This window comes from Salvelinus namaycush, chromosome 4, assembly GCF_016432855.1.
Source record: "Salvelinus namaycush isolate Seneca chromosome 4, SaNama_1.0, whole genome shotgun sequence".
Lineage (NCBI taxonomy): Eukaryota > Metazoa > Chordata > Actinopteri > Salmoniformes > Salmonidae > Salvelinus > Salvelinus namaycush.
In genome coordinates, this window is record NC_052310.1 from 51,686,143 (window position 1) to 51,711,311 (window position 25,169).

At 43.2% G+C, this 25,169-nt stretch overlaps 1 protein-coding gene across 1 annotated transcript in view; it reads right to left on the reverse strand.

Annotated features, from left to right (window-relative positions):
- The window catches only part of LOC120045915 (attractin-like protein 1), a 176,292-nt gene that overhangs the window by 96,070 nt on the left and 55,053 nt on the right, over positions 1–25,169 (reverse strand). The window contains exons 2-5 of the mRNA XM_038990841.1: positions 3,780–3,863; positions 3,437–3,550; positions 2,469–2,597; positions 1,512–1,720 (exon numbers count right to left, since the gene is read on the reverse strand). Of these exons, the coding sequence (XP_038846769.1) occupies positions 1,512–1,720; positions 2,469–2,597; positions 3,437–3,550; positions 3,780–3,863 (536 nt within the window). The remainder of the gene's footprint in view (positions 1–1,511; positions 1,721–2,468; positions 2,598–3,436; positions 3,551–3,779; positions 3,864–25,169) is intronic.

The window sequence follows — 25,169 nt, forward strand, 5'->3', positions numbered from 1 at the left end:
GGCACACCCATTGGTTCTGGAATAGAGAAGGTGCAAATAAGGTTTGCAATTTGGCATCAATAACATGACAGTAATTCTACCTCAAAAACAAACGGGTGAATACCAATTAATTTACAACCCACCATAGCAGGTAGGACTAAATAAGGTTACATAACCTTGCCTACTAGCTATACTAATGATCTGCTGTCCAGAGGGAAACAGCTAACATATCAATGTTTTCCTGCAGTAAAGTAAGCACACTGTTGACACGAGAGGATGCTAATCAGTCCGTCTCTGAAACCTGTCAAAAAGCCAGACTTAAATAATACAGATAGCTAGGATAGACCTCAGTAGTAGGCTACCCACCCCTCACCCATAGACACAAACACACATTATCATCAAGAACGCCTAGCCCTAGCTTCATCATCTAAGTTAGCTAGTTAGTTAACTAGATGGCTTTTATAAACCAACAGTCTAGCTAAAGAAAGCTAAACTCGTTTTTATGCATTTAAAATGGCTAGACAATCTGCAGCCATTTAGCCAGGCTAATGTTGCTAACTAGCTGACCATGATCTAGCTAGCTAGATAACAGGCATTTTCAATGTCAAACTTGCCCAAGACAGTTAACAGAATTGTCAATTTAAACAACTTTAGCCAATTTATTAATTACAAAATGTAGCTCACATAAGATAGTTAATCCAGAGATTCTTACCTTTGCCTCGATTCGGCAGTCTTGTCCAGATCATCATGGCCCTGGTGAGTGACGTGAAGCTTGAGACAGGCATTTGTAATTCTGTATGATAGCCACATTAGCAGCTAATTAGCATTACATTTTTGAGGGGTAAATAGAGGTGAATATACTGATAAAAGTCACCTTGTCCGAGAGAGATTTACATGGTTATCAAAACTTCACGCCAAGATAAGCCTACACGAAACACAACTCTTATTTGAAGTGTTTCCAAAATCCACGATGGATAAAATGAATGGTGGAAAAACAATTAGAACCATTTCTGTTTGACCGCTAAGTTTATTGGGTATTATGACTCATACTGTGGTAGACTATATATAGCAAGTATTATATTTAGTGTAGCATGTATGAATAAGGAGGATGGATTATAGTTCAGAGAGAATGAAGAAACCTATGGTCTTCCACCATCACCTCAAGGTTAGATTGTTAGAGCATGGGATACTCAACATCAAAAGGCTCCAGCTGTCAAACTGTCGAAAAAGTGTAGGACATTATCCAACAGCTCACGTGGATCCTAAAACGTGTCAACATGACCCCATTCTCTTCATATAAACAAAGACTGTCATACAGTGTCTGCTGAACACACCAGGTGTCAGGTGTGCGCCTATGTTCACAGTTCTCTTTTCAGCCAGAAGATAGCCGTGTGACTCAATCTACAAGAACACAAAGAACTTACCTTTGTCATTGAAGAAAGAATGAATGAACCCTATAAACCACCATGAAGATACCACACCATGGTGACAACATTGACACAATATTAGAATAACCATGGCCCTAGCCCCACCTTGCCAGCTGTCGTTACAGACACAGCTTTTCTCCCCAGTGAGGTCACAGTAGCCATGGTCGGGGCTGCCACAGTTGTTCCTGCAGTAGGGGATGTCACAGGCCTCGCCCTTCCAGTACTTATCACACTCACAGTACACCCGGCTGGCGATGGAGTTCCCTGTGCTGCATTTCCCATGGCCTGAGCAGTTATTGGGGCACGAGTTGACCCTGCAGACACAGAAAAGAGAGATGGGAGGAATGGGGATGTACATTTGGAAAGGTCATCATTGTAATAATTGAGGAAAAACAAATAGCTGACAGAATGATTGATTAACAGAGGTGATTGACATCCACTGAAGCATTATTTTTCTGGGAGCAGAACAGATAGAGTGAGATACAGAGGAATCAAGAGAGAATTAGAGAGAAGTGCGAAAGAGATACAGACAAAATAATTGAGAAAAAGGGAAGGTACAGTAGACAGAGAGACAGAAGTCAAGGATTCAGGATAATGCATGGGCTTTTCAGCAACAGGGGGATGATAATGTTTCGGGCTGTGACAGCAGCATTGCTATGGCAACACCTTTATGGCCACATGGTGTATGTCTGTGCTGGAGGCCTTGAGGCTGAGCTAGACTCTAGTCTGCTGCTTTGTGAGGCAACCCAATGAATACTTTTTCAGAATCACACACACATACACACACACGTCTCTCGTATGTCAATGGGTGTTATCTCCTTAGCTGTAATGGTGTTCCCCAGCTACTCCTGTGACAGACATTGTAGACCCTAGAGAGGATGGGATGTGGTCTGAGGTTGTATGTGTGCAGGAACACATAGAGAGGAAAGACGATTTAATGGGGACATGGCTCTTAATCATCCCACTGTCTGCTACTGAGTCAGAGACTTCCCCAATGGTGATGTACTGTAGAGGTGAGGACTTTGTAAACGTAAAGTGTGTTTATTGGCTGGGGCCACTCACGAGTAGGAGATGTGGAATCCAGTCAGGTTGTAGGCAGCGTCACTGAAAAAGTGCAACAGTGCGTATCCAGAGGTGGCTACCACTTCCGGAACAGTCTCGTTCCCTCTCGTTTCCGGGACAACGAGACCGCTGTGGGAGAAGAAGAGAAAAATACATTAATGATAGAGTATTCACACACACACACACAAAACACAAATGCATACTAAGCTCCAAAAGCATGCTGGGTAAATGATCACCCAGTCACCCTTGACTGCTGAGCTGGGATTGCTGTCACCATGACAACCCCCCCTTCCCTCGCTACATCATTGGGAGAAAGTGATTCCTTTCTCTCCTTGGGATCGATCCCTCTATCGCATGGAGGATCAAGCTCAGGCCTGAACAGCACAGCACACACAGTACACACAGCAAAGCCACATCAAGGTTATTGGAGAGGGTGGAGAAATCCACTCTAATCTGTTTACCAGCAGTCAGACAGAGTCCCCACTGGGAGGACCACACCCAGGCTCCTAGGCGTAACACAAAGACCACACAGCCAATACTGATGGACCAGGGGAGAGTCGATGGTGAAGGACCCCAAGTGGAAGGAATTACATTGTGGACCTATTGTTCAAAGGGAAGGGGGAGAGAGGGTGGCTAGGTGGGTGGAGAACATTGCTTCTAAAGACTGGAGAGGAGGAACACCTAAAAGCTAAATGTAGAATATGAATCAATTGATTCATGGATAACACCCACTCGTTACCTACAGTATATTGCAGAGAGAGAACAATTCCTCTTCAGCTAGCCAGTATTCTGAATCCCTTCTGTGGGTGTTGCAGTATGTGTAGATTCTACAATCCTCTGTATTATTTAGCTGCATGTGTTCTGCACAAATTAGGCTTTGGAGGTATACAGTATTTGGTGTTCATGCATGCACAGTGACCCGCATACTAGAGAGTAAACATGTATCTACATAGAGTATGATGACACACCTGAATACTGCGACCAGAGGTGCATAGATGGAGTCTCCGTCATAGACGTACGTGTGGTCCCAGCTACATTCCGTGGCAAAATGGTTGAAGCGCAACCTGAGCACAGCGTTTGGGCTGAAGGACAGAACATAGAACATGGTTTAAAACGGGCTGCAGAGGTAACTAGATCTTTACAACTGCCCACATCTGACCAGGATTCTTTACATTAGACAAAGAATGTAACACTAAGACCATTGAACAATGACAATCAGTCTAAGAATTAATTCATACTGTACGGAATGTAGAGAAAAGGGGGTATGAATAGCGATAGGAGGGAGGAGGAAAGAGAGAAAGAGCTACTTACTAGCCCTCGATCAGCCAGGTGCACTTGGTCTTGTACTTGTAGTTGATTGGTCCATCGGTGAGGGAACCCGATGACTCTGTTAACCTAGCAAAGAGTGAAAAGCAGCAATTACTACGTGGAGAGAGGGATGGATAGGTCACAGTTGGGTCACTGTTTAAAAAGAAGATGGAGAATAAGCTATAGGATGAAAAAGAGGTACAGCCGACTAGCGATAGCTAACACTAACTATCACCTATTCCCTCAGTCACTAGAGTGTATAGAATTAATTCAAACTCCAAATAGGTGAGAATGAAGAAATGTTGTCCCATTTGCAACACGGACTGTCCCAATTAGGCCTACTATTAAAACACTCTGTTATTATACTCCTGTCCCTCTGCACAACAATCATACACTACACCTTATACATCATGAATAAGAAAGCTGGCCAGCATATCAAATCTATTATATGAGGTCAATAAACATCACCAGGAAAACACCTGCATCTCTTGGCTGAGTAGGAACACATAATAGAATGGCACTCAGCATGGTGAGAGGACGGGGAGGGAGACAAATTTGTCAGCCGTGGGTTTGCCTGCTGCATTTTATGTGCATATAAATGAAAAACTACTCCAACATGTCTATCATATGAGCCCATCAATGTGGTTCAGCTACAGTACATTTCCTGTGAGTAAGTGTCGTCTAAGGTGCGTGTTTGAGTGTCTGTTTGTGCGTTGGCATTCTCTACATGTGATCACATTGAGGGCCTTCCTCATTTCAAATGGGGAATTTAGGGACAGATATGGGTCTGCTTTAAGGAGTCCTTAACTGAACAACAATCCCAACAACCATCTCAACCAATTACACTGAAACCAGGGCCATAACTTTCTGTAAACAAATCTGTGCGCAAGATGCAATTTGAAGCGTGGTAAATTTACTGTTTAAGAAAAAGCCCCTTTATAATAAAGCCATAATAACATATGTGACGTGGCATAGGCTACAGTTGAGCAGAGGCTTTTTTAGGATTTCCACACATGGATAGTATTTTTTAGCAGGGTCCGACAAATGTTTTTTTGCTTTTAAAAACGCATTTCATGCAATTCTACACAATTTACATGATAGAAGAGATTGGCAGAGTATTTTTTTTAATACCACACAAATTGCAAAAATATTTATATAGGTTACAGTAGGCTACTAAATACAATTTCCAGTGGGCGACTGACTCACCTAATGATGAAGCCATAGGCTACTACTCACGGTGAGGGCCGATGCGCGTGTCTTGGAAATAGCCTATCTCAAGATGAGCTACTTTGAAAAACAGTGCTGCCGTTTGGAAAAAAAATGTAAATAAAAATTTGAGAAAAACAAATCTATTGGTTGTACAGACAGACTTGTCTTCTCTTTTCAGCAGCTGGCATTTTCTTTCCAAACTGTACGTTTTTCCCGTAAATGTATATTGACAGCCACAACCAACCTTACAGTTTTATTATAATCGATAGATGGCAGTTCCCATTCGAGTCAGGACTGGCAGCCATTGATATAGTAACCACAGAGTTTAATAGTCCAATGGCCAGGCTAAGAGGTTCCAAAACCCTTCTATGGATTATGTCTATGTCCACAATGCAAAAGCTGTATATTTGGGTGCATGCTGGCCAAATTGCGACCTTCCCGAATGTAGGCAACTGGTGGTAATTACCAAAATAAAGGAAATACTTGAGTAAATGAGGGATACAAATAACATGTTATGCTGTGGGGTGCATTTTCCGGGCATGGTTTAGGTCCACTTGTGGAATCTATGCCAAGGTGTATTGAAGCTGTTCTGGCAGCTTGTGGTGGCACAACACCCTTTTAAGATACTTAATGTTGGTGTTTCCTTTATTTGGGCAGATACCTGATACATCTTAATCCACAGTTATTTTTATAAACTATTGATCATTTGTGGATAAATCATTTTTATTTCACCTTTATTGTACCAGGTAGGCTAGTTGAGAACCAATTCTCATTTACAACTGCGACCTGGCCAAGATAAAGCAAAGCAGTTCGACACATACAACACAGAGTTACACATGGAATAAACAAACATACAGTCAATAATACAGTAGGAGAAAAAAAAGTCTATATACAGTGTGTGCAAATGAGGTAAGATAAGGGAGGTAAGGCAATAAAATAGGCCATAGTTGTGAGGTAATTATGATATAGCAATTAAACACTGGAGTGATGTACAGTATGTGCAGAAGATGAATGTGCAAGTAGAGATACTGGGGTGCAAAGGGGCAAAATAAATACATAAATACAGTATGGGGATGAGGTAGATGGATGGGCTATTTACAGATGGGCTATGTACATGTGCAATGATCTGTGAGCTGCTCTGACAGCTGGTGCTTGAAGTTAGTGAGGGAGATAAGAGTCTCCAGCTTCAGCGATTTTTGCAGTTCGTTCCAGTCATTGGCAGCAGAGAACTGGAATGGAAGGCGGTCAAAGGAGGAATTGGCTTTTAGGGTGACCAGTGAAATATACCTGCTGGAGCATGTGCTGCGGGTGGGTGCTGCTATGGTGACCAGTGAACTGAGATAAGGCGGCGCTTTACCTAGCAAAGATTTGTAGATGACCTGGAGCCAGTGGGTTTGGCGACGAGTATGAAATTAAGCTCTCTGGTGTATTTTGAACAATAAGAGCGGGCTCCTGGGGTCGATATTTTATTTAAATAATATATTTTTGCCTCTTGGGCCCCCTGACTCACATAATTGACCAGTCACATTTATTTATTATGCAGTTAATTTATATATTTTTATGAATCATTTACCCAATCAAGGCAGGGCCCCCTAGTTACCCACGTGTGCCCACTACCTCCTCACTACCTGTGGATGTATTTCAAGGCCTACCTTCAAATGCCACTTTGCTTGACATCATGGGAAAATCAAAAGAAATCACCCCCCCAAAATTTTTTGAGTCTGGTTCATCCTTGGGAGCAAATCCAAACACCTGAAGGTACCATGTTAATCTGTACAAACAATAGTATGCAAGTATAAACACAATGGGACCACGCAGCCGTCATACCGCTCAGAAAGAAGACGCGTTCTGTCTCCTAGAGATGAACGTACTTTGGTGCGAAAAGTGCAAATCAATCCCAGAACAACAGCAAAGGACCTTGAAGATGCTGGAGGCAACAGGTACAAAAGTATCTATATCCACAGTAAAACGAGTCCTATATCGACATAACCTGAAAGGCCGCTCAGCAAGGAAGAAGCCTTTGCTCCAAAACCGCCACAAAAAATCCAGACTATGGTATGCAACTGCACATGGGGACAAAGATCATACTTTTTGGAGAAATGTCCTCTGGTCTGATGAAACAAAAATAGAACTGCTTGGCCATAATGACCATCGTTATGTTTGGAGGGAAAAGGGGGAGGCTTGCAAGCCAAAGAACACCATCCCAACCGTGAAGCACGGGAGTGGCAGCATCATGTTGTGGGGGTGCTTTTCTGCAGAAGGGCCTGGTGCACTTCACAAAATAGATGGCATCATGAGGCAGGAAAATTCTTTGGATATATTGAAGCAACATCTCAAGACATCAGTCAGGAAGTTATAGGTTGGTCGCAAATGGGTCTTCCAAATGGACAATCAATCAATCAAATGTATTTATAAAGCCCTTCTTACATCAGCTGATGTCACAAAGTGCTGTACAGAAACCCAGCCTAAATGACCCCAACCATACTTCCAAAGGTGTGGCAAAATGGCTTAAGGACAACAAAGTCAAGGTATTGGAGTGGCCATCACAAAGCCCTGACCTCAATCCTATAGAAAATGTTTGGGCAGAACTGAAAAAGCGTGTGCAAGCAAGGAGGCCTACAAACCTGACTCAGTTACACCAGCTCTATCAGGAGGAATGGGCCAAAATTCACCCAACTTATTGTGGGAAGCTTGTGGAAGGCTACCCAAAACGTTTGACCCAAGTTAAACAATTTAAAGGCAATGCTACCAAATACCTCTGACCCACTGGGAATGTGATGAAAGAAATAAAAGATGAAATAAATCATTCTCTCTACTATTATTCTGACATTTCACATTCTTTTATTTTTTACCCCTTTTTTCTCCCCAATGTCATCCAATTGTAGTCTTGTCTCATCACTGCAACTCCGATACGGACTCAGGAGAGACAAAGGTCGAGAGCCATGCGTCCTCCGAAACACAACCCAACCTAGCCGCACAGCTTCTTGACACAACATACATCCAACCCAGAAGCCAGCCGCACCAATGTGTCAGAAGAAACACGGTACAGCTGGCGACCTGGTCAGCATGCACTGCGCCCAGTCCGCATCAGGAGTCACTCGTGCACGATGCGACAAGGACAACCCTCCCTAACCCGGACGACACTGGGCCAATTGTGCGTCCCCCCATGGACCTCCCGGTCACGCCCGGCTGCGACAGAGCCTGGGCTCGAACCCAGAATCTGCGATGCAGTGCCTTAGACCACTGCGCCACCAGGGAGGCCAACATTTCACATTCTTAAAATAAAGTGGTGATCCTAACTGACCTAAGACAGGAAATTTTTACTAGGATTAAATGTTAGGAATTGTGAAAAACTGAGTTTAAATGTATTTGGCTAAGGTTTATGTGAACTACCGACTTCAACTGTACATACATACATACATATGTATTTTAAATGTTGCTTCCTCTTGGGCCCCCCACGGGCCTGGGCCCAGGGGCTTCAGCCCTGGTAAGCCCCTGCATTAATCCATCCCCTGACTGAAACCACAAGAGAAAATACAAGAGTGTTATCGAAAAATCTTTAGCTTTCACATTCAGAAAGCATCTGCCCTGTTTAATGGACATTACCCCCATCTTCAGCCACACATCCCTATAGAGACTATTAGACAATGCTATTTTCAGGTCACCTTGATGTCATGGGACAAAATAGAAGACTATTGAAGGAGTGCCAGGAGCTGATGTCTTCAGGACATTGACATGTCCCCAGTATTTGACATAGCATTCTTACTGCTGGGAACCTGGGACACTGTGGTCAACTGGCACCTAGCCACATCACTCCCTGGCATCAGCCTAGAACACAAACCCTCCAACTACACTGTGTGTGTCTGTGTGTGTGTGTGTGTGTGTGTGTGTGTGTGTGTGTGTGTGTGTGTGTGTGTGTGTGTGTGTGTGTGTGTGTGTGTGTGTGTGTGTGTGTGTGTGTGTGTGTGTGTGCGTGTGCGTGTGTAGGGGGTGAGTCGTAGGGCATCTAAGGCTGAGCAGTGACTGTCTCATATTTACATATCAGCAGATCCGAGACCTTATCACAATGACCTTATGTCACAACATATCATGTAGAAGACACAACAACGACTTCTCAACAACCTTGATGCACAGCAGAATATGCATTAACGGAACCGCTCTACAAACTGACAGAAATCACACACATCTGGAATCATGCAGAGAGTACATTCAGCATGGAGTGAATTTAGCGAACCCCCTACTGTGTGGCATGACTCAGACAGAACGACAACTGCACTTTACACAGATACATTTTCAAAGGCATCTCCAGGGAATTATACAGAGAGAAAGTTAGAGTCAGAGAGAGAGAGAGAAGAGAGAGAAGAGAGAGAGAGTGCGAGAGAGAGAGAGAGAGCCAGCAGAGCGACTAGACTAGCAAAAACCCAAACTAAGCTGCATTGCGTTGCGTGTCTGAGCTTGGAACTAGTACTGACAGTACAACCCATCTGGCAGAGGTCATCCAGGACAACCAGTTCAGGGCCTGTGGCAGGGGTAGGATGAGGAACACACACACACACACACAGACAGAGAGACAGGCAGACAGAGACAGACACACACACACACACAAAGACAGACAGACAGACAGACAGACAGACAGACAGACAGACAGACAGACAGACAGACAGACAGACAGACAGACAGACAGACAGACAGACAGACAGACAGACAGACAGACAGACAGACAGACACATACTATAAACAGGCCAAACAACGCTACATTATACCACTCATGACCGGAGTTGGATCAGGGCCCTTGAGGGGCAAATGGGATGTCTCCCTGTAAAACAGACAGATTGCAGCGCAGCCTGACTCCAAGGAGGCATACTTACAAATAACACCAAGTGAGTGAGCTTCCACCTGGTTATGTTTGGGTCTCTCTCTCTCACTCTAGCTCTCTTTCACTCTCATTACCGCTCATTCACACTCACTCTCTATCTCTTTCTCTCTCACACTCTATCTCACTTTAATCCCAGGGATTGGAACAGAACTATAAATCAATCTCGAAGGCAGAGCTCAGATTGCCGTACTACACAGTTGTTATCCAATCCAAACAGACTACAACCAACAAGCTCAAATATTCAGATGAAACTCTTATGTTATTGGTCTAATGTCAGTCTACGAGAGAGAGATATTGTGTAGGTGTGTGTTTTCTACTCTGAGCCTGGGAGGAATATATTACTGACCGCCTGCAGTCATGCTGGAGACATCAAAGGCACAATTCATACTGTATTCCATGCAGGTAACAGATGTTGTGGAGAGTATAATGATACAGATAGCAGTACATTAATAGGCCTATGCTCTTTCCTTTAGTGTTAAACCCTTAACCTGGATAAGCACATTGACTGTTTTTCTAAAGAGCCTTTTAAGGACATGAGGATAAACGGTCATTCTTTTTAGACTTCAATCATGCGCCAATCTGACCACATTCAGGCCTATCGTCAAGAGTGGTCTGAGGCTGAGCCTTATAAGCATGAAATGCTACTAGGATTTAACGAGTGCATCTCAAATTGGGGTGAAGTGTGGAGGCCCATACATCTTTAATGTGGACCTGGAATGTCTTTGAAAACCGCCCTGAAAACCTGAGCCACTCAAAATGCACACGTCAAATTCCACAACACCCAACGCCGAGTTTTCACAGCGAGGGAGCTTTAGAAGATTAGACCAGCAGCAGACTCTCCCACAGAACGCAGGAAGACGAGGAGGCTTTAACCAAAGTGCTTCTCCTCCTCCTTTTGAATTCCACAAGAACAGAGACACATAAAAAGGCAGAGGAGTGGCGGTATGGGAGGCGAGTCAACCGTTATGAAATATTAATCTCCTCTGAGTGAATAATTGATTGTGTGTAGCAGATAGATGCACAGCGGCCGGTGTGAATCCCTTGACACTTCAGACTAGAAACGCCAGTTCCTCAGGTAGTGTAGGTAAAATAACTAACTAACTATCTCTTTTCATCATCCCCCCCTGCTATGCTCTCTTCCTCTCTCACTGTCACTCTCTTCCTTCCTCTATCTCTCTCTCACACACACACACACTTGCTTTCTTGGAAACAGATCCTATCACACACATTCTGACCTGGAAAAGAAGTGGAAAATCCCTATTGGTTTCACTTCCCTAAGGACACACCAACAGACTGGGAGGGGGAGCAGAAGAGACTGTGCCAAATATGTATTGCAGAGGAGAACAGGGAAGGATATACTGTAACATACAGTAACCTATCACAGCCCGCTAACCTAGTGACACCACAGGAAGCAGGTGCTGATCTATATGACCTCTGACCTCTAGTCCACACGTGTCTAATTTAAAAGGTTCTGGTTCCTTGGAGAGAAGACATCATCCTGTGACCTCACCATTAGTTTACTCCCAACTCTCTGCTCTCGCTGAGTCAGACTCTCCACAGCTGCGTTCTCCCCTACTGCTTCTCCTCCAACTTTCCTCACTGCACAATTATAGCAAATTGTTCATGATGCACAGATTTTCAGTCAGCTACAGTACTTTCTGCTTGTTACTTGGTAGCAACACTCCATGTTTCTTCTCTCCTGGGCTGTGTTCAGTGTTCTGAACATACCTGTCCCTCTCAGGGAGCTCTGACTGACCTGCCTCTCTGCCAGAAGCAGATCAAAGACTTGCTCCCACACTGCACAAGGGCTGTTGTACTAATTCATGAGTCCAGAGAGACTACATGGCAGAAGCGGAGAGAAGTGGTGAACAGGACCAGTTAGATAACCTCATTAATACATCCTGGCACTAGAGGGCAAGGGTATTAAGAGAGGCCACATGCATACTGACACTATCTAGACCTAGTCTGATCACATGGAGGAAGAGCATGCCCATAGTTCAGGTTCAAGTGAGGAAGATATACAGAGTGTGAAATGAGTCTATGTGGGAGGTTTTTGTTCTTTTGATTTCTGTAAGCAGTAGCTGGAGAGGTTTACAGTATGGAAAAACAGTAGTAAAATGAACCATTAATTAGATTTATCAAATTCCTCAAATGTCTCTGAAACAATGAATAATACAGAAGACTGATATGCAAATCCCTATAGTTAAATATCTGGTCACTCTGTCATTATCATGAAGTGTCAATAAAGCACAGTCATGCATCCCTCTCTCTATTGTTCAACCAATAAAAACACTCCAAACTCAGGAAAACAGAAATGCATTATATTGTTCAACATATAGAGAGTCCAAGTTTGTGAAAACATTTACACAAGGGTAAGTATACATACACGCATACACACACAAACAGACACACAAAGACAGATCTAGCTTGTGGACAAAGAGCTTAGTGACAGTGTCCAGTCAGCTGATAGTGACCTCATCTCAAGTGTTATACAACGTCGTCCCTTGTTAAAAAAACAAATAAAAATACTCCCCTGTTCAAGACAACTGCTTCGTCTGGGGACAGAGCAGGACCACCCTTACTGTCACATAGCCTCTATAGAGATTAGAGAACGACCGAGCTGATATATTGGGACGATATTGACCTTTTCTAGTCTAACGGCTATCAGCCCTTCTCTATCGGCTTTGCCGATAGTCCCTCTACATTGCAAAACTGCTGCTATGCCAGCCGCCACTCACTGCCTGAGCCACGAGCACTGCACAATGCAGAGGAATGTCTAGCTGGGAAAATTTGCAGCAGCAGCAAGCTAGCTCATTCTCCAACTGAAAGGTGCAGTATTGAGAAACGGATGAATTGACACAGTGTCCAAAATACAACTCCTGTCGCAAATATTAGTTTAGTTTAATTCACTAATAATAAGGCTTATGTCAACATGCCGGGACATGCATGCAATAAGCAAGCTAACTAGCTAAGCAGATAGCTATGTGACCTGTCAGCAAAGATTGCGATAACCCTTTTATCTGTGGTGTTAACTAGCTAGCTATATTAGCTACTATGCTAGATAGCTGGCTAGATAAACATGGTGCAAAGATATCAGATAAGATCTAATAGCCAACATAAAGTGCCTTCGGGAAATATCCAGACCCCTTAACTTTTTCTAAATTTTGTTATGTTACAGCCTTATACTATAACTGATTAAATCGTTCCCCCCCTCATTAATCTACACACAATACCCCATAATGACAAAGCAAAAACAGGATTTATTTTACTGAAATATCACATTTACATAAGTATTCAGACCCTTTACTCAGTGTTGTAATCACCTTTTGCAGTGATTGGCAGTGATTACAGCCTTGAGTCTTCTTGGGTATGACGCTACAAGCTTGGCACACCTGTATTTGGGGAGTTTCTCCCATTCTTCTCTGCAGATCCTCTCAAGCTTTGTCAGGTTGGATGGGGAGCGCCGCTGCACAGCTATTTTCAGGTTTCTCCAGAGATGTTCGATCGGGTTCAAGTCCGGGCTCTGGTTGGGCCAGTCAACGACATTCAGAGACTTGTCCCGAAGCCACTCCTGCATTGTCTTGGCTGTGTGCTTAGGGTCGTTGTCCTGTTGGAAGGTGAACCTTCGCCCCAGTCTGAGGTCCTGAGCGCTCTGGAGCAGGTTTTAAACAGGGATCTCTCCGTACTTTGTTGCGTTCATCTTTGCCTCGATTCTGGCTACTCTTCCAGTCGCCGGCGCTGAAAAATCCCCACAGCATGATGCTGCCACCACCATGCTTCACCGTAGGGATGGTGACATGTTTCCTCTAGAAGTGATGCTTGGCATTCAGGCCAAAGAGTTCAATCTTGGTTTCATCAGACCAGAGAATCTTGTTTCTCATGGTCTGTGAGTCTTCAGGTGCCTTTTGGCAGACTCCAATGTGCCTTTTAATGAAGAATGGCTTCTGTCTGGCTACTCTACCATAAAGGCCTGATTTTTGGAGTGCTGCAGAGATGGTTGTCCTTCTGGAAGGTTCTCCCATCTCCACAGAGGAACTAGAGCTTTGTCAGACTGACCATCAGGTTCTTGGTCACCTCCGTGACCAACCCCGATTGCTCAGTTTTGCCGGGCGGCCAGCACTAGGAAGAGTCTTGGTGGTTCCAAACCTCTTCCATTTAAGAATGGAGGCCACTGTGTTCTTGGGGACCTACAATGCTGCAGAAATGTTTTGGTACCCTTCCCCAGATTTGTGCCTCAACACAATCCTGTCTCAGAGCTCTACGGACAATTTCTTCGATCTCATGGCTTGGTTTTTGCTCTGACATGCACTGTCAACTGTGGTACCTTATATAGACAGGTGTGTGCCTTTCCAAATCATGTCCAATCAATTGAATTTACCACAGGTGGACTCTGAATCAAGTTATAGAAACATCTAAATGATGATCAATGGAAACAGGATGTACCTGAGCTCAATTTCGAGTCTCATAGCAGTGGGTCTGAATACGTATGTAAATAAGGTATTTTACTCCAAAAAGGTAACAGTACAGGGAAGGAAAAGGCTAATAACGTAGTCCGGGAGATCAGGCAAGAGGTTGATGACAGGAAATCTGATCGGCAAAAGTATAGGCAGGGAATAGGCAAAAAAGTGTTGTTAGTGAGGATGGCCAAAAACTACAATACACGGGAGGACTAATACGGGAATAAACAAAGCTCCAAATAGAATGTGTATCAAAACAAACAATACCTCACAGTGATGGGGTGCAAAGAACTGAACTAAATAGTGTGTGTAAATGACATACAGGTGTGTGAACAGGTGATCAGAATTCAGGTGATTGGGATCTGGAGAGTGAGCTGCATTCAGGGGATCTCTGTGTTTGAGAGTGGGAGCTGGAAAGTGAGCTGCGTTCAGGGGATTGAGAGTGTGAGTTGGAAGCAGATGCTACATTATGGGGTATTGTGTGTAGATTACTGAGTATTTTTTATTTATTTAATCCATTTTCGAATCAGGCTGTAACGTAATAAAATGTAGAATAATATCAATGGGTCTGAATACTTTCCGAAGGCACATTAGCTCGCTAATGTTAGTTGGTTATCATTTTGAACATGCACCAACGAGCCATCTGATTTGCGGTGTAATGTTAGTTGGTTATCATGTTGAACATGCACCAACGAGCCATCTGATTTGCGGTGTAATGTTAGTTGGTTATCATTTTGAACATGCACCAACGAGCCATCTGATTTGCGGTGTAATGTTAGTTGGTTATCATTTTGAACATGCACCAACGAGCCATCTGATTTGCGGTGTAATGTTAGTTGGTTATCATTTTGAACATGCACCAACGAGCCATCTGATTTGCGGTGTAATGTTAGTTGGTTATCATGTTGAACATGCACCAACGAGCCATCTGATTTGCGGTGTAATGTTAGCTTCTTGCTGATGTGCTGATCTGACCCACCACAATCGTAGCTGTAAATTGACGGTGGATAGTTGGATTAGATTATTGTCATGATAAGAAAAAAAGGTGTTTTAAAATTCCAAAAGAAAGGTTGTCAATAGGTTCAGCTACCTAAGAATCTTCTTGCATGTTTATGGACCAAGAAAGCTGTAGATCAGCGTGTGTGTGTGTGCGTTCTCACTTCTCAAACTATGGGCAGATTTGAGTCATTCAGACAGAACGTGCATCGTCGTTTCAGATTTATTCCTACCGTCGCTCTCCTTACTAGATATTTTGCATGTTTATGGCTTGGTAACAAATATCTTCACCATTGAGCTAGTTATCATAGTAGCAGTAAACAGCAGCAAGTGATATGAGCGATGGAGAGAGATGTGAGGAGATGTGAAGGGGAGAGGAGTTACAGCCTCGCTCTATCCCCTTTCTTGACAGATAGCTGAACTAGAGTTCCGTCCTGGCAGCTGACTTGTTTAGAGATGCGCCCTGACAAAATATTTTTGGGTCATCTGTACCACAATAGACTCTACTGATCAGCCAAAACAAGCTCTATAACGCAACCCATGCACACACTCCTATTGAATATGCATTCACCTGTATTGTGAGTATGCCTATACCATCTTCAGTTATCATGTTTATCAAGAGATGTACCATTCAAATACAATTATTACCATTATGTTGTTAAGATTGTTTTTACCAAAGTCACATTTATTGCATACATGCATACATGGCTGTCTCTGGGAAATTTTGTCATCAACATTTTCAAATTGAATGACATTTAATATCGACATAAAATAGCAGCCAACAGCCTCCTTGACCCCCAAAAATCGGTATCAGCATCGGCCATAAAAACTCCATGACGGTTGTTATCTAATAGAAATATGGTACTGTACTTGCATACATTGCACACAAACACCCGTCTCCTCCAGGCTATTGCAGTCCTGCGAATAGACAATGATAAATGAAACATGGGTGACTGCTGCATTGTTCACTCAATACACACAGGTACAGTAGCAGGGTCCCATAGCTGTGTCTGCTAGTGAAGATGGAGAGATATGTTATCGCGCTCCCACTGAGAGTGTGTATGCGTGTGTGTGCGTGTGTGTATTGTATGATGCATCAGATGATCGGACGATGGCAGCCTCAGGCAAGTCCAAAGGGGGAGGGGTGTGCATCTTCATAATCAACAACTGGTGCTTCCAGTGTGAAGAAAATCTAGAGCTTTTGCACACCTTTTTATCTGTCAAGAGAGTTCTCGTCCATAATTATCACTGCTGTCTACATCCCTTCACAAGCCAACCCCACTCAACGAACTGGCACTCAACGAACTGTATGGGCCCATAAACAAACACTCAGAAGCACACCCAGAAGCAGCAGTTCTGGTGGGTGGAGACTTTAACATGGGGAGACTTAAAACCATTCTACCTCACTTCTACCAATCCTGCGCCACTAGGGGCACAACAATTCTAGACCACACATACAAGGCCCCTCTCGCCCTCCCTTCAGCAAATCAGACCATGACTATCTTCCTGCTTCCTGTTTACAAAAAAAAGCTCAAACAGGAAGTACCAGTGATGCACTCAATACGGAAGTGGTGCGATGAAGCCGACGCGAGGCTACAAGACTGTTTTGCTAGTAGACTGGTTTATGTTCCGGGATTCATCCGATAGCATTGAGAAGTTTACCACATCAGTTACGGGCTTCATTCATAAGTGCACAGACGAGGTCGTCTCCACAGTGACTATACGAACGTACCCAAACCAAAAAACATTATCTATGCTGGGCTAAAGGCTAGAGCTACCGCTTATAAAGAACGGGACACTGACAAGGACCAATGCAAGAAAGCCCGCCAAGACGAGACATCAAACATGCAAAAGGACAATATAAAAGGAAGATGGAAAACTATTACACCGGCTCTGACGCTCGTCGGATGTGGCAGGGCTTGCAGACGATAACAGACTACAAAGGGAAACCCAGCCGTGAGATGCCCAGTGACGCAGAACTCCCAAACGAGCAAAATGACATTTATGCTCGCTTCAAGGAAAACACTGAGTCCTGCATGAAAGCCAAACGGAATACCATGGCGCATTCTCAGAGCATGCGCAGATCAGCTGGCAAGTGTCTTCACTGACATTTTCAATCTTTCCTTGTTCTAGTTGGTAATCCCAACACCATAATCCCAGACACCCTGGCATTGTACTTGTGCATGTGACAATAAAACTTGAAAGTTGAAACCCACACCAATTCGCATACCACACCAAAAGATCCACAGATGATGCAATCTCAAATGCACTTCACACTGCCCTCTCCCACCTGGACAAGACTGGAAATAACTATGTAAGAATGCTGTTCATAGACTACAGCTCAGCGTTCAAGACCATAGTCCCCTACAAGATCATCACCAAGCTCAGGACTGAACACATCCCTCTGCAACTGGATCCTGGACTTCCTGATGGACCGGTCCCATGTGGTGGCAACAACCCCTCCGCCACGCTGACCTTCAACACAAGGGCCCCTCAGTGGTGCGTGCTTAGTTCCTTGACATGCACATCACTATGGAGTTAACATGGTCCACACACACCCGCACAGTCAAGAATAGGGCACAACAGTGCCTCTTCCTCCTCAGGAGCCTGAAAAGATTTGGCATAGGCCCTCGGATCCTCAAAACGTTCTACAGCTGCACCATTGAGAGCTTCTTGACTGGCTGCATCCCCCTGCTTGATATGGCAAATGCACCGCCCTCAGCCGCAAAGCGTTACAGAGGGTTGTGCGTACATCACTGGGCACGAGCTCCCTGCCATCCAGGCCTCTATATCAGTCAGAGGAAGGCCCTAAAAATTGCCAAAAACTTCAGCCACCCAAGCCATACACTGTTCAATCTGCTACCGTCCGGCAAACAGTACCAGAGCACCGGTTCTCAGACCAACAGGCTCCGGACAGCTTCTACCCCAAGCCACAAGACTGCTAAATAGCCATACGACTGCGAAGTAGTTAATTAAATGGTACACAGACTATGTGCTTTGACCCTATCTTGCTCTGACTCTATGGAAACTCACAAGACTATATACTCGCTCTATATACATACATACTCGCTCACACACACTACACTGACACTCTCACACACATTCACATACACTACATACGCACACACACACAACACACACACACACACATACATATACCGACACAACACACACTTATAATAATTTATATTATTTTCTACATAGACAATAGAATAGTCAAGACATCAAAACTATGAAATAACACATATGGAATCATGTAGTAACCAAAAACGTGTTAAACAAATCCAAACATATTTTATGAGATTCTTCAAAGTAGCCCCCCTTTGCCTTGATGCCAGCTTTGCACACTCTTGGCATTCTCTCAACCAGCTTCATGAGGTAGTCACCTGGAATGCATTTCAATTAACAGGTGTGCCTTGTCAAAAGTTCATTTGTGGAATTTCTTTCCTTCTTAATGCATTTGAGCCAATCAGTTGTGTTGTGACAAGGTAGGAGTGGTACACAGAAGATAGCCCTATTTGGTAAAAGACCAAGTCCATATTATGGCAAGAACAGCTCAAATAAGCAAAGAGAAATGACAGTCCAGCATTACTTTAAGACATGAAGGTCAGTGAAAACAGAACATTTCAAGAACTTTGAAAGTTTCTTCAAGTGCAGTCGCAAAAACCATCAAGCGCTATGATGAAACTGGCTCTCATGAGGATCGCCACAGGAACAGAAGACCCAGAGTTACCTCTGCTGCAGAGGATAGGTTCATTAGTTACCAGCCTCAGAAATTGCAGCCCAAATAAATGTTTGACAGAGTTCAAGTAACAGACACATCTCAACATCAACTGTTCAGAGGTGACTGGGTGAATCAGGCCTTCATGGTCGAATTGCTGCAAAGAAACCACTACTAAAGGACACCAATGAGAAGAAGAGACTTGCTTGGGCCAAGAAACACAAGCAATGGACATTAGACCGGTGGAAATCTGTCCTTTAGTCTGATGAGTCCAAATTTGAGTTTTATCGTTCCAACACCCATGTCTTTGTGAGACGCAGAGTAGGTGAACGGATGATCTCAGAATGTGTGATTCTCACCGTGAAGCATGGAGGAGGTGGTGTGATGTTGTGGGGGTGCTTTGCTGGTGACACTGTCTGTGATTTATTTAGAATTCAAGGCACACTTAACCAGCATGCCTACCACAGCATTTTGCAGCGATACGCCATCCCATCTGCTGGTTTGCTCTTAGTAGGACTATCATTTGTTTTTCAGCAGGACAATGACTCAAAACACACCTCCAGGCTGTGTAAGGGCCATTTTGACAAAGGAGAATGATGGAGTGCTGCATCAGATGACCTGGCCTCAACCCAATTGAGATGGTTTGGGATGAGTTGGACCGCAGAGTGAAGGAAAAGCAGCCAACAAGTGCTCGGCATATGTGGAAACTCCTTCAAGACTGTTGGAAAAGCATTCCAGGTGAAGCTGGTTGAGAGAATGCCATGAGAATGCCAAGAGTGTGCAAAGTTGTCATCAAGGCAAAGGCTGGCTACTTTGAAGAATCTAAAATATATTTTGATTTATTTAACACTTTTTTGGTTACTACATGATTCCATATATGTTATTCCATAGTTTTGATGTCTTCACTATTGTTCTACAATGTAGAAAATAATAAAAAATAAAGAAAAATTCTTGAATGAGTAGGTGTGTCCAAACTTTTGACTGGTACTGTACATATCTACCTCAAATACCTCGTACCCCTGCATATTGAGCTGGTACTGGTACCCCCTGTATATACAATAGATTCATTCTTGTTAATTTTATTCCTCTGTGTTCAATTTTTTTTTTACTCTGCATCATTGGGAAGAGCTCGTAAGCATGCATGTGTATTCGGCGCATGTGTCAAATACAGATGTATTATATTTGATCAGCAGTGTAAGAGGGTGAAGATTGAGTGAAGGTATTATCATAATCACTGCATGATTTTGAGTGTGCATGCAAGTGTGTGAGTGTACATGCATGTGAGTGCATGTAGTAGAGAGACAGACAAAGGGATGATTTATGACCCGTTGTGTAAATAACCTTGACCATCCGTCCAGGCATCCTGTATTAAAATCATGAAAAATAGTGTAAAAGGGACAGTAAGAGGATAGATTGATGTTTGTAGGTCTCCAACATCTTGTAATGGTACAGCAGCATTACAGCAGCAATTCATTCATCTGCAGACCCCAGGAAGAGAAATGGCATAGCTTTGACATTCTTTTCAAAAATAAGGCCAGCCCCTCCATACACCCTCAACCAATATGTCAGTGTGACAAATCAGAGACATCTAACTGAACGTCGTGGACACCATCAGCCATGAGATACAGTAGAATAGAGCTACTGTATTTAGCTCTTTAACAACTATTTTTTCAAATGAAAGCTTATGAATATTCAAAAGGTTTATGGTAAAAGATAGGCTGCTGAGTGGTCACAGATCTGCACATAAATACAGTGACTCTGACCCTAGGGCTGGGCAGGATAGCATATTTTACTATACAGTATACCGGTATTGATGCAGGGACCGGTTTGGGTTTTTACTTTACCTTGTATAAAAGTATTTAAATGTTTTGTTTGTTATATGTGTTACACCACTAGTCATGTGCAGTTCGCGAACGAGTTGCTCATTTTGAACAACTCTTTTTACTGACTCGAGAGTCATGATTATTTTTTTTCTGTGTGACTCGTTCATTTTGTTGTTCATTTGACCTACTGGCTGGTTTTCATGAATTACCACAGCCACAAAGTTCGCTTTTTGGTCTTAATTTAATTGAAGGTAAGGGTTAGACTAAATGTTAGCAGAGGTTAGGGTTAAGATTAGATTTAAAATCAGATTTCAATAACATAAATTGTAGAAACAGGCAGGGTTTAAGACTTTGTGGCTGTGGTAACTTGTGATGACCCTGCTCGCCGCAATGACTACAGCTGGATTAATATGCATTCCTCCGGCTCAGCAGCTCTGAAGACATGCTCCAACCAACAATTGTAAAATAGATCATGCTGCAGGCAGCAATAACAGCATAGAGAAGAAAAATACATGTTTAGCACTGTTAATTGATTGCATGGTGCAAGAATAAATGCAATTCATTGATTATTGAACGTTACGATGGACACAGCTTTGTAGAACCAAAACATACACACTGTCTCTGCTCAACAAACTGGAGCTCGAGAACAAATCGTTTGGGGTGCTGCAGTTTGCAAACGATATTGTGCTTATCACCCTCACGGCTGTCAAGTAATGCATTCCACCAAGAGTCGTTCACAATCTAGTCCAGTTGCGGCCACAACTAGTCCTTGTTTCAAATGTATCAAAAATGTATCTTATTTGTATGCCTAGCAATCAACAAATGCACATTGTTTAAAGCACACTTTTACAAGTCTCAGTCACAAATGACAGCTCCAATAAACACCTCATGATGAACTGGAGGCTTGTAGAATCAGTTTTAAGTTCACAGTTCGCCGTTAGGGGGTCCTGCATGCTCTGGGCATTACTGGCTCAAATTAATAAAATTAGTCGAAACATTCGTTGTTTTTACTGAACAAGTCGGGAAAAAAGATCAGAGTTAGTAAAAAGAGCCAAACTTCTCGTCACTATACACCCCTCCACCAAGTGTAATGTCAGTTTTTATGGTTTACTCCATTTGCTACTTGAATCGTTTCTCTCCTTCCTTCCTTCCTTACACACACACACACACACACACACACACACACACACACACACACACACACACACACACACACACACACACACACACACACACACACACACACACACACACACACACACACACACACACACACACACACACACACACACACACGTCACTCAAAGAGAGACGTTTTTGCTCGAACACGACTCACAACAACCACTCAGGTCACGTTCACTCACTGCAAGTCTTCATGGTCAATGCTGCAGACAACGATGCTGCTTTCCAGTTTGCTTCTTAATATAAATCCACAAGTGTTCTATAATTACACGGTTCGTTTGTGTATCTTACTGTCTGCAAACAGTTCGTTTGTGAGCGGTTGAAGGTGTGTTTTACCTGGGCCACGCCAATCGGCGGTTAAATGTGTGTTTAACCTGGGACACGCCAATCGGCGGTTGAAGGTATGTTTTACCTGGGCCACGCCAATCGGCGGTTGAAGGTATGTTTTACCTGGGCCACGCCAATCGGCGGTTGAAGGTATGTTTTACCTGGGCCACGCCAATCGCCGGTTGACGGTATGTTTTACCTTGGCCACGCCAATCGCCGGTTGAAGGTATGTTATACCTGGGCCACGCCAATCGGCGGTTGAAGGTGTGTTTTAGGATGCTAAAGGTGCATTATGGGCATGGAGGTTGTATGATAGCATCAGGGACAACACCTCCTTCTGGGATTGGGGAAGCTTTTCGTGGGAAGGATATTGGAAGACAATTGGAGGTTTACTTAGAGTTAGTTGCAGCTACAATATGTTTAGCAGTGCATATATTATGGTACAGCTACATGGATAATGTCAGACATTGATTCTGGTAGCATTGGATAAACTGATAAATTCAGGGTGTCTAGCAGCTTGATCATCATGGTACTTTTTGGTGGTGAGTTTACAGGCAGATATTTTGGTAACTATAATTGAAATTATGGTAAGTGGTGAAATAAGTATTGCTAGTTATAATTGTAATGACTTATAAAAAAAAAGACAATCAGTCTTTACCTGGCTAAAAGAGAAGGAATATAATATCTATTGTTTACAGGAAACTCACTCTACAATTACAATTACAATTTAACCATGCGCAATAACCTAGATGCAGTTGCACCCCTAAAAACATTTGTCATAAGAAACTAGCTCCCTGGTATACAGAAAATACCCCAGCCCTGAAGCAAGCTTCCAGAAAATTGGAACAGAAATGGCGCCACACCAAACTGGAAGTCTTCCGACTAGCTTGAAAAGACAGCACCGTGCAGTATCGAAGAGCCCTCACTGCTGCTCGATCATCCTATTTTTCCAACTTAATTGAGGAAAATAAGAACAATCCGAAATTTAATTTTGATCCTGTCGCAAAGCTAACTAAAAAGCAGCATTCCTCAAGTGAGGATGGCTTTCACTTCAGCAGTAATAAATTCATGAATTCTTTGAGGAAAAGATCATGATCATTAGAAAGCAAATTACGGACTCCTCTTTAAATCTGCGTATTCCTCCAAAGCTCAGCTGTCCTGAGTCTGCACAACTCTGCCAGGACCTAGGATCAAGAGAGACACTCAAGTGTTTTAGTACTATATCTCTTGACACAATGATGAAAATAATCATGGCCTCTAAACCTTCAAGCTGCATACTGGACCCTATTCCAACTAAACTACTGAAAGAGCTGCTTCCTGTGCTTAGCCCTCCTATGTTGAACATAATAAATGGCTCTCTATCCACCGGATGTGTACCAAACTCACTAAAAGTGGCAGTAATAAAGCCACTCTTGAAAAAGCCAAACCTTGACCCAGAAAATTAAAAAAAACTATCGGCCTATATCGAATCTTCCATTCCTCTCAAAAATTATAGAAAAAGCTGTTGCGCAGCAACTCACTGCCTTCCTGAAGACAAACAATGTATACGAAATGCTTCAGTCTGGTTTTAGACCCCATCATAGCACTGAGACGGTAAATGACCTTTTAATGGCGTCAGACCGAGGCTCTGCATCTGTCCTCGTGCTCCTAGACCTTAGTGCTGCTTTTGATACCATCGATCACCACATTCTTTTGGAGAGATTGGAAACCCAAATTGGTCTACACGGACAAGTTCTGGCCTGGTTTAGATCTTATCTGTCGGAAAGATATCAGTTCGTCTCTGTGAATGGTTTGTCCTCTGACAAATCAACTGTACATTTCGGTGTTCCTCAAGGTTCAGTTTTAGGACCACTATTGTTTTCACTATATATTTTACCTCTTGGGGATGTCATTCGAAAACATAATGTTAACTTTCACTGTTATGCGGATGACACACAGCTGTACATTTCAATGAAACATGGTGAAGCCCCAAAATTGCCCTCGCTAGAAGCCTGTGTTTCAGACATAAGGAAGTGGATGGCTGAAAATGTTCTACTTTTAAACTCGGACAAAACAGAGATGCTTGTTCTAGGTCCCAAGAAACAAAGAGATCTTCTGTTGAATCTGACAATTAATCTTGATGGTTGTAAAGGCGTCTCAAATAAAACTGTGAAGGACCTCGGCGTTACTCTGGACCCTGATCTCTCTTTTGACGAACATATCAAGACTGTTTCAAGGACAGCTTTTTTCCATCTACGTAACATTGCAAAAATCTGAAACTTTCTGTCCAAAAATGATGCAGAAAAATTAATCCATGCTTTTGTTACTTCTAGGTTAGACGACTGCAATGCTCTACTTTCCGGCTACCCGGATAAAGCACAAAATAAACTTCAGTTAGTGCTAAATATGGCTGCTAGAATCCTGACTAGAACCAAAGAATTTGATCATATTACTCCAGTGCTAGTCTCCCTACACTGGCTTCCTGTTAAGGCAAGGGCTGATTTCAAGGTTTTACTGCTAACCTGCATAGCATTACATGGGCTTGCTCCTACCTATCTTTCCGATTTGGTCCTGCTGTACATACCTACACGTACGCTACGGTCACAAGACGCAGGCCTCCTAATTGTCCCTAGAATTTCTAAGCAAACAGCTGGAGGCAGGGCTTTCTCCTATAGATCTCCATTTTTATGGAATGGTCTGCCTACCCATGTGAGAGACGCAGACTCGGTCTCAACTTTTAAGTCTTTACTGAAGACTCATCTCTTCAGTGGGTCATATGATTGAGTGTAGTCTGGCCCAGGAGTGTGAAGGTGAACGGAAAGG